Source organism: Chelon labrosus (assembly GCF_963514085.1).
Source record: "Chelon labrosus genome assembly, chromosome: 8".
In the NCBI taxonomy this organism is placed as follows: domain Eukaryota; kingdom Metazoa; phylum Chordata; class Actinopteri; order Mugiliformes; family Mugilidae; genus Chelon; species Chelon labrosus.
The window spans coordinates 26,796,564-26,806,898 of record NC_140358.1 but is presented as its reverse complement, the minus strand read 5'-3'; the positions used below and the strand labels follow the sequence as shown (position 1 = coordinate 26,806,898).

Here is a 10,335-nt window from a genome sequence, read left to right as displayed (position 1 = left end):
ATCAGACCATGTCTTTCAGTCCGACTTTCATCTATGAGCCTGGGTACTCCACATCTATATTCCTCCTTCCTCTTTCCTGTTCATTGAGTCACTCACTGTAAAAATGAAAAAGTTAGTTCAACTCAAATTTTCAAGGCAACTGACTGCACAGAATTTTTGAGTTGAAGGCATTAACTTATTTTTTTACGTTTTGAAGAACTACAATTATTAAGTTGTGTCAGCTACGTTTTTCAAGTTCTGCCAACTAAGTTTTTTAAATTCAAGTTACTGGAACTTTCAAGTCTGTAATAACTTACTATTTTGAGTTCAGATTACCATCCCCTGTAATAACTTATTATTTTGAGTTTAAATTACCCCCCACATTAAATCATCCACTGACAGTGAACCAGATCATTTTACATGTTTATTTGAAATGAGGCAAAAATGCAGCAAAAAGCAGGCTATAACAGTAGTGGTGAAACTTCTACCGAACAATCAATACTGTCTCTCTTGACAGTAATTTAACAGCTACACATACCATATTTTTTTAAATCAAATAAAGCACTTGTGTCCAGACCAAATAAGGTACATGTCAATAAGTTGGGGAAATCAAAACAACTTAAACAAAATATAAGGTGGCCTATGTTAAGACTTACAAATTATCCAAACATAATAAATAAACAGACATGATAAAATAATTCTTCCCCATGGACACTTGCCACACACCAGCAAAGATGCAGACTATAACAGCAATGCTGAAACACAGCTTGCCTCTACTAAGAAACAATCAATAGTTTTGTGACAATTATGTCACAGCTACAAATAAAAGATTTGTTTTTGGTCAAAATAAAGTAATAACATAAAAACTATAAGGTGGTCCATGTAAAAATATCCAAACATAATAAATGAACAGACATGACAAAAGAACAGGAAACAGGAAAATTAATCACTGGTTTAACAGTTTGGTCTTGAAGCTTCGGACACGCTGTGAGCAATTGGTGGACATTTCCATGAAGATGTGCTGGACAGTTTCAAAGGTGTACCTGAGGTCTTTTGGGAACTCCATGTTGAGGGCATAAAGCAGACCAAAAAGATACGCAAGTGCAGTTGGGGTGTCTGGGATGTCTTTCAGGACGATGGTTTCCTCCAACACGAGGGCAATATTAATGACCATGTCATCATCATCAAGCACTGTGAGGACCCCCATCTTGATGCCCTTCATCTGTTCGTCATCTGCATCAGTTGCCTGACAAAACAAAAACACCACTGAAATAATGTCCTGTAGAAAACTAGTCGATAAAGAGTGATGTCTACACTATGCTGCCAAAAGTATTGGGTCATCTGCCTTGGCCCCCACATGAACTTCAGTCACATCCTATTTTTAATCCATAGGGCTTAATATGACATTGGTCCACCCTTTGCAGCTATAACAGCTTCAACTCATCTGGGAAGGTTTTCCACAAGGTTTAGGAGTGTGTTTATGGGCATTTTTGACCATTCTTTCAGAAGCGCATTTGTGAAGTCACACACCGATGTTGGACGAGGAGACTGGCTCTCTGTCTTCACTTGAATTTATCCCAAAGGTGTTCTATGGGTTGAGGTCAGGACTCTGTGCAGGCCAGTGAAGTTCATCCACACCAAACTCTGTCATCCACGTCTGTGTGGACATTGATTGGTGCACTGGTACACAGTCATGTTGGAACAGGAAGTGGCCATCCCCAAACTATTCAACAAAGTTGGGAGCATGGAATTGTCCAAAATCTCTTGGTTAATGCTGAAGCATTCAGAGTTCCTTTCACTGGAACTAAGAGGCCAAGCCCAGCTCGGTGATGGCCCCTTCCTGTTCCAACATGACTGTGCACCAGTGCAAAAAGCAAGGTCCATAAAGACATGGATGACAGAGTTTGATGTGGATGAACTTGACTGGCCTGCACAGAGTCCTGACCTCAAACCAACAGAACACCTTTGAGATGAATTAGAGCGCAGACTGAGAGCCAGTCTCCTCGTCCAACATCAGTGTGTGACCTCACAAATACGCTTCTGGAAGAATGGTCAAAAATGCCCATAAACACACATCTAAACCTTGTGGTGAGCCTTCCCATAAGAATTGAAGCCGTTATAGCTGCAAAGGGTGGACCAACGTTATATTAAACCCTATGGATTAAGAATAGGATGTAATTGAAGTTCATATGGGGATCAAGGCAAGTGAACCAATACTTTTGGCAATATAGTGTATTTGTGTATGGCCTCTTTGCTATACAACACATTAATAAAAGCTGAACGTCTTCCAAGCTGCACTCACCAGGCATCTAGAGAAAAGCTTCTCAGTATTGTCCCGCAGAAATATGGGAAGGCCTTCCACAGCTGCCTGTCTGCGATGACTTGTGATGTCAGATGTCTGTTTTGGAAGAATATAAAGACAAAGAAATATTTTTGTTTAGCTCTGTGAAACATACTTGCACATGTGCACTTGTTCAATTTGTATTATCATCTCTACAACTGTGCATGTAGGCAGATAAAATAATTGCAGGCTCTGTTAGTTTGTACTCTGTTAGTAAAAGTGCAGAGTGCTAGCTTGGTAGTTCCTTCTTGATTAATGGTATAAATATTAGTGGCCAGACTGAAGAAAAGACAATATAACAACCTGATTGTCAAGCTTTTCCAAAAGGGTTTCCATCTCTTGACTAAAGGCGCCCTTCCTGGCACGATACAATTTCAGCAGACGAGGGGTGAACATCTCAAGGGCAGCTTTAAATGTTCCCATCAGGTCCTTGGTGGTCACACGAGTGAACTCTTGACAAATCTGATTTAAACAAATGCAATACAAATACAACAAGCTGATCGTGTGATTTCATTATTAGAATTAAGACTGCAAACTCTCAGCCATGATACAAATTAACCTTCATACACTATTATGAAAAGCCATATCACAAATGTAAACAAATACACCAGGTTCAAGTAAAAAAAAGATGCCTTACCTGTTCTTCAAGAAATAAACTGGGCCACCTCTCCAGAACCTCTGAGACCATGGGCTCCATCTCCACAATCTCCATTCTCCTAAGGGAGAATGTAGGTTGTGACAATAATTATATTGAGCTTAGCTCCTCAAAATAAGCTAGCTTCTAACCGATTAGCTAAAACCAAAAGCTAGCTTGTGGGGGCATTTGTATTGCCATAAACGCCTCGCCTGGTAATGATTTATCGATTTTGTTTCCCGCAATGAAATCTAATACAAATACAAAATGCATTTAGATATTCATATGACTAGCTTACCCGTAAGAAGGAAAGTTTTTATTTCTTACCCGTCCGGGAAAGTTGCGGCTGGCAGCGTATCGAAATGGCGGACGCACACTTTCAAACTTTGAAGAGAGCTCCTGGGAGAATCATTGAAAACCCCGTTGCAGCCAGTTGCCATGACAAATTTCAAATGAGCATGCGCAGATAAGTTGACCTCACTCTAATTGGGTGTCAACTACAACTTCAGAATGAAGTCAACTCAATTTGTCAAATGAACTTTTTATCAGAAACTTCTGAAAGTGAGTTCAAGTGGCTTACAAAAGACAGTTCAAGTTCCAATTAGCAATTTTATTGTCAGTGAATGCAAAAATCTTAGTAAGGTGAACAATTTTGAGTTGTCGTTTTTACAGTGCTGTTGTTTAGGTTTAAGCGTCAAATATCACAGTTTTTGTTAAAATACAGCCTTTTTAAATATTTACTTCAGGCACAAAAGTTAGTCTCAGTTGGAATCATAAACTGTAGAAATATGGATGAAGAACAGCTCCTCAAAAGTGAAGCCAAGGCAAGTAGAGCTCCCCCTGGTGGCTGGTTGCAGTATATGTCATAAGCTCCGCCCCCTGCATGTTAGTGGTCGGGACTTGGGTCGAAACTAAAACACTAAAGTACACGTCAAATATTGTTTTCAAGGATGGTTTCTGTCATTTTAGGTAGGTAATATAATGTTTATGAATGTTCAAGTGTCAGTTTTTTGGAAGAGACTCCATGGACCGTAGTGATCAGACTCTAACTCCAAAGTCGCAAGTTGGCGCTGACTGTATCCCCGGGAAAATAGCGTCAGTTTGCCCAATGCAAGGAAGTGGAGACACATTGTCCATATTTATATACAGTCTATGGTTGGAATACGTTACTTTCCAAGTTGTTCTCTGTGCCACCAACAAAAAGAAAAGAAAAAAGTATCTTAGGATACAGGTAACGTTTAGAACATTTCTAAAATATTTCATTCCAATTCACACTGGTGTCACAGGTGTCACAGATCCATTCTGGACCAGAGGACCAATAAACGCCTCACTACAGCAAACAAAAGAACAGGACTGTCACCATTATGGAGGTTCAGCTAATCTAGCCACCTCAGCTGGATCCTGACTTGTTTTGTCCAGTGCTATCAACTGAATGTCTTATGGCCTCCATCAGGGGATTTTGCTCCCCTGTCATGAGGGGTTTCACATGAGGGGAACATCTTTCTTCGATGTTAGAAAGCTCTGCAGAAAGAAGATGGAGCTTGAGTTTTGAGCTCTGTGCGGCTTTGATGTGATTTGTGTGTTCCTTGTTGTAATAAAATTGTAATAAAAGTAGCTGCAGGTCAAAGCCAAGTGTGTGAGGCAGGAACCGCGGTTGGTCGATTGTCACCTGCAGTGATTTGTGGCTGCACGTAGGTGTGAAGAGCGATAAGCAGCTCAGCAGTCGTAGGGCCCATGTGTAAGCACCACGTGCATTAGTCTCAGCGGAGGTCGTAGTGTTTACACGAAGAACATGAACTTCCTGCTTTACAGTATGTGTGCGCACGTGTATAGTTTTGTCTGCACGTAAAACTTTGAATCCGTGTGTGTGTGTGTGGGGCGGTGGTTGCCAAGCGTTGCCATGGGGACACTTAATACCAGGGCTCTGGGAGATGCTCCTCTGAGTGTCACAACTCCCAGTTCGTTGTGTTGACACCATCTGCAGTCTTACATCCAGCTGACATGGATCACAGTCAGCAGATTTTTAGCTCTGTGGTTCTTTAAGCGCCATCACACACTCGCAGCTGTTTCTTTTTTGGCTTTCTGAAAAAGCAATAGCCATATGTGTCGCTAACTAACTGTGGGAATATGAGAGGCTTTTTAAAGACGGCCTGAGCTACATAGTTGTTTTCCATCTTGATTCAGTCAGTCATTCATTTTCTGTAGCCGCTTGTCCTCTGGAGGGTCGTGAGTGGGGCTTGGAGCCTATCCCAGCTGTCATTGGGGCGAGAGGTGGGGTACACACTGGACAGGTCTCCAGTCTATCACAGGGTTAACACAGAGAGACAGACAACCATTCACACTCACACCTACGGAAATTCAGGGAGTTGTAGCGAGAAGTGGACGGGTACCACGCTGAACTAAACTCTGCTTTGAAGACCAACAGGAGCCACAGAAAAAAAATGCAATTAAACGTCCCATCAGTGACATTTTCTTCTTGAAACCTCCTTTGCCGTACCAAATAATATGTATTTTTGTGTTGCCACCTTTGTGTCTCACTTGATGAATTATTGACCTCTCCTTTCTCCAACCAGTGTCTCTGGCCCGCATCACAGAGCAGTAATAACCTGAAGCAACAATATTGTAGTGCACCATGAAGAGACACTGGGAAACTGGAACAGGAAATAAATTAAAAGAAATAAAGGAAAATGGAATTTATAAAAGCCTGCAAGGTTTTTTTCATTGCCGAGAAGAAATCCTCAGAAAAATCAGAAAAAGCTTCAGTTTTGTGGTTTAAGTCAAACTAATTGTAATTTAATGGCAGTGATTAAAGTTTGAGATCTAGTCCTTCACAGAGCTGACAGTGTTAAACATTAAACTGATTCACGTTAGCCGCGCTAACTGCAGATAGCAGGCTTTGATTTTTCATCTGAGACGAGCGCGGGGGAGGGGTGGTGGTGGTGGTGGTGGACGGGGAGGCTGCTGTCAAAATCAGGAGCACTGAGGACATCAAGCAGCACAGGGCTGCTCTCACTGTCACTCCACCCATGGCTGTCTAGACACATCAAGAAGATTCGGCGCTGAAGCTCTGAAAACAGCAATGCTACTCACTGATCCCTTCGCTCACCTCCCACACCATCGAACCACATCCGCCAGGTCACTCGGTACAAGGGAAACTCTCGTTGTTCCGTGGTGCCGGCTCAGACTTTCTGATCTGCTGCAACCCCACAGCTGTCAGCATGCTCGGATGATTTGGAAAGGGGCCGTTTGAGGACAGTGGCGCCAATTAGGATCACCCGAAATTGGACGCCAGAAGAAAATATAACTTAAGCAGTGGTGGAGGTATCCCTAACGTTGCTTTAACAGGTAGCAGTACGCTTCATTTGTATTGCATTAAATAAGAGCTAACTTATTTAGATTTTTTTTCTCTTGGTGTAAGAGAAAATGTCAGTTCCTGCTGGATGTTTCTGAACTGTAACTCGGGCCTTCTCATGGACACACAGATACTTTATTTATTTCACATATCTGCCAAGTGTCCCTGATGCGTAAAACTCTGGTCTGTTCATTTTGGCCTCACAATTTTGCAGCTGATACCGACGACAAAGAAACAAACAATCCTTGGGTTCTGTTTGTTCAAGTTTAAGTTTCAGTGTGTGTCTTACTCTTTGCAGGAGGATACTTGACTTGTACTGTGCACCTGATTTATTTACATCCCAAAATAGAATGATGCAACTAATATTTTCACTCAGTATTAAGTAGCTTGAATAAAGAGCTGAAAGAAGCTGATCTGGAATATCTGGGTACAGGACAGAGCCACTTAAAAATTGTTGCATCTCTCAGAATTTGACATTTCTACATAAAAATTACTCAAAACTTTAGTGGATTTTCACACAAGTCCTGACAGTAGACAATAAGTTAAACAAATGAAACAGAAACACTGCCTGGCCAAAGAAAAAGTCGCCACCTGGATTTCACTAAGCAAATAGGTAGGAACCTCCTATTGGATAATTACTGCATGGGTGATTATCTTTCAGCTGGCAACAAGTCATTTAACCCCAACTGATGTAATGAGTAGCTTCTCATTTCTTAAACAACCATGTCTAAAGACACATCCTGTGGTCGTGGAGAAGATGTTAGTCTGTTTGAGAAGGGTCAAATCATTGGCATGCATCAAGCAGAGAAAACATCTAAGGAGATTGTAGAAACTACTAAAACTGGGTTAAGAACTGTCCAAGGCATTATTAAAAACTGGAAGGATAGTGGGGAACCATCAGGGTAAGAAGAGAGGCAGATGAAGTGATGCACCAATCATGCCTAGTGTCTACTGTACAAGCCTGTGGGGGCAGTGCTATGATCTGGGGTTGCTGCAGTTGCTCAGGTCTAGGTTCAGCAACATTATGTGCCCAAAGAATGAGGTCAGCTGACTACCTGAATATACTGAATGACCAGGTTATTCCATCAATGGATCATATTCCAAGATGACAATGCCAGGATTCATGGGGCTCAGATTGTGAAAGAGTGGTTCAGGGAGCATGAGACATCATTTTCACACATGGATTGGCCACCACAGAGTCCAGACCTTAACCCCATTGAGAATCTTTGGGATGTGCTGGAGAAGGCTTTGTGCAGTGGTCAGACTCTCCCATCATCAATACAAGATCTTGGTGAAAAATGAATGAAACACTGGATGGAAATAAATCTGGTGACATTGCAGAAGCTTACAAAACAATGCCACAGTAAATGTGTGCTGTAATCAAAGCTGAAGGAGGTCCAACATCTTGAATAAACAAACACAAAAGCATATTTCCGTTTCTTTTGTTTGATTGGGTTCTCTTTGTCTACTGTTAGAACTTGTGTGAAAATCCGTTGAAGCTTTGAGTCATTCTTATGCAGAAATGTAAACGTAAAATACGTATATTTGTAACTTATTGTGAAGGGTCACAGGTGGACAATGTTGTGGTCATGTCCACTGCACTACATCATCCTTTCAGCGTTTCATCCGGATCGCTGTGAATTTGACACTGGATGCCCCTGCTGGTTTAATAACAGCACCATGTGGTAGGACACCAGTGATGGAAAATAAAAGACTGATCCACAGCCTCCACACCACAGACTTGGTTAATGAGTCAATAATGTGGTTTCCCTCTTCTCATTTCACACTCCGAGCACTCCCGCCCACAGAAACCGACCGAAATAGCTGCCATCTAATGGTCCTGAGAAAACAAACAACACATCGCATCCTGTTGTCTTCTGAGAGTAATGTCTCCTCAAACTAAATAAACGAATAAAATCTTTACTCTCTATTAGCGCCAAAGCAGCAGCCGTTGGTACGAAATGAAGTCATATTTATCATTTTTAAATTACGTGTCAGGGGCAAGATGATTAAAGATGTCAATTTGTTTAGGGGGCAGACATATAAAATGTAACATAAGTCTGCTTTAACTCTGTTCAACCTTCAACACATTTTCTTTAAAACCTGAAAATGATACAGTTTATTAATAATTTCACAGATTTCCACTGTGTTCATTTAACAGTTTAGTAGACAAAACAAATCTTTTACACAAGACGTATTCCAAGTCAACATAAGATTGCTTTTATTGATTTATTTTGACAGCCAAAGGTACATTTATACCATCTTCTAGGTGGAGAAGCAGCGCTGGAAGTTCAAAAGTGGACGCCATGGAAGCTCCTCAAAAGAGTCATCTTGGAATATGCCCGTGAACATCAGGGAAGAAAAAATCCTCCATTGATGGAATAACCTGGTCATTCAGTTTATTCAGGTAGTCAGCTGACCTCATTCTTTGGACACATAATGTTGCTGAACCTAGACCTGAGCAGCTACTCTTTACCTATGAATGGTCTAATGACCCATTATCAGCCAGAGGCTCCAGTCTAAAGGTGTGAATGGGGTTGAAACATCTTGGGGACAGACATTAGGACTGTATTGATGGCAGATTATATCTCAGTCCACCTCCTCTGTTCAGAGAATCTGACATAGATGGCTTCCTTTACTCATCTTTCAAACCATCTGTCTTCTCTGGCTAAGATTTGGACGTTGCTGTCTTCAAAGGAGTGTCCTTTGTCCTTCAGGTGCAGGTGGACCGCTGAATCGTTTCCCGATGAGCTGGTTCTCCTGCGCTCATAAAGGAAAGGAAGCATCTTTTTGTCAAGTCACAGAGGTATGAAAATAAAGCTGTTAAAACAGATCAGTGGGGTTGCTTAGATGCTTAGATCTGATTGATCAGCCCTCAACAAACTTTCCAAAAGCACCAATCGGACTCGTGGACTTCCACAGGACCTCCGGGTTTATCTGGAAGGCTAGAAAAGTCTCGTGAGGGCAGCGGCCGAGTAGGATGAATTCTCTTAGTGACACTGTACTGTTTAGTCCTCATTAACACGCACATTAAACCTCCGGTGAACACAGTCATTATATTTCAGCACACTAATGTTAGCCTTTAGCTCGGAACACCTCTGTGCCTTATCGCAAGCTCACAGAGCCGCTAAAATGCCTCTTCAGTGGCTAATTAGGTTGAAGAGCACAACATGTTCCTGGAGGCAAAGCGTTTACTCTGTCACGTCGATTGGATGTTAATGTGGGCTTTTATTCTTCCTGCAAAGAGACACTTTTTGTTTGAATTTTTGTGCTACAGCCCCGTCGGTCTGCGTTTTATTCCTACCGCCCTAACCCACCAGCTCGATGGATCTGCAGCTGCAGTGTGAGCAGATGGAAACCTGAGGCCCTGCCACCGACTTGCCCGACATTTAACATCTGCCGCCAGGCTGCAAGGCAGCTGTTGGTGACAAATAGTCTTTTGGTTGATACACACACTGCTTTTTATTTTTTTATTTTTTTATTTTTACTTTCATTGTCCTGCATGGCTGGAAAACCCCAAATAACATACGACAAAGAATCGTTCATCATCGTATTGTTAGAAAAGGAAGCAGCTCTTAACGCCTGAAGCTTCAAACAGATTTGACAGTTTCTCAAAAATAAAAGCTTTCACAAGCTCAACAAAATATCTTTACAGTGATGAATCAGCCGTTCTAAAAGCAGCACTTTGAGATGTTTGTGGAGAATAAACATAAAACTTAAGGATCTATAGGCTTATTAAGAGGGGAAAAATGATTCCCCAAGCATGAACACAGATATCTTGACAGAAATAAAGTAAAACAACTGTTACAAAGTTCACAGTTCTTGTCCCCAGTCTTAAAAATGACATCCCATTCTTAACCCATAGGGTTTAATATAATGACAGCCCACCCTTTGCAGCTATAACGACTTCAACTCTTCTGGGAAGGCTTTCCACAAGGTTTAGGAGTATGTTTATGGGAATTTTTGACCATTCTTCCAGAAGCGCATTTGTGAGGTCAGACACTGATGTTGGACTAGAAGGTCTAGCTC

At 41.6% G+C, this 10,335-nt stretch overlaps 1 protein-coding gene across 1 annotated transcript; it reads right to left on the bottom strand.

Moving 5' to 3' along the window:
* Window positions 1-421: 421 nt before the first annotated feature.
* LOC311491714 (uncharacterized protein) lies at window positions 422-3,291 on the bottom strand. The gene is made up of 5 exons (XM_084549726.1): window positions 3,282-3,291; window positions 2,958-3,036; window positions 2,624-2,782; window positions 2,282-2,377; window positions 422-1,225 (listed from the first exon to the last, which is right to left on the bottom strand). Exons 2-5 carry the CDS (start codon window positions 3,030-3,032, stop codon window positions 926-928), a joined length of 630 nt encoding a protein of 209 aa, XP_084405852.1. The 5' UTR covers window positions 3,033-3,036; window positions 3,282-3,291; the 3' UTR covers window positions 422-925.
* Window positions 3,292-10,335: the final 7,044 nt, after the last annotated feature.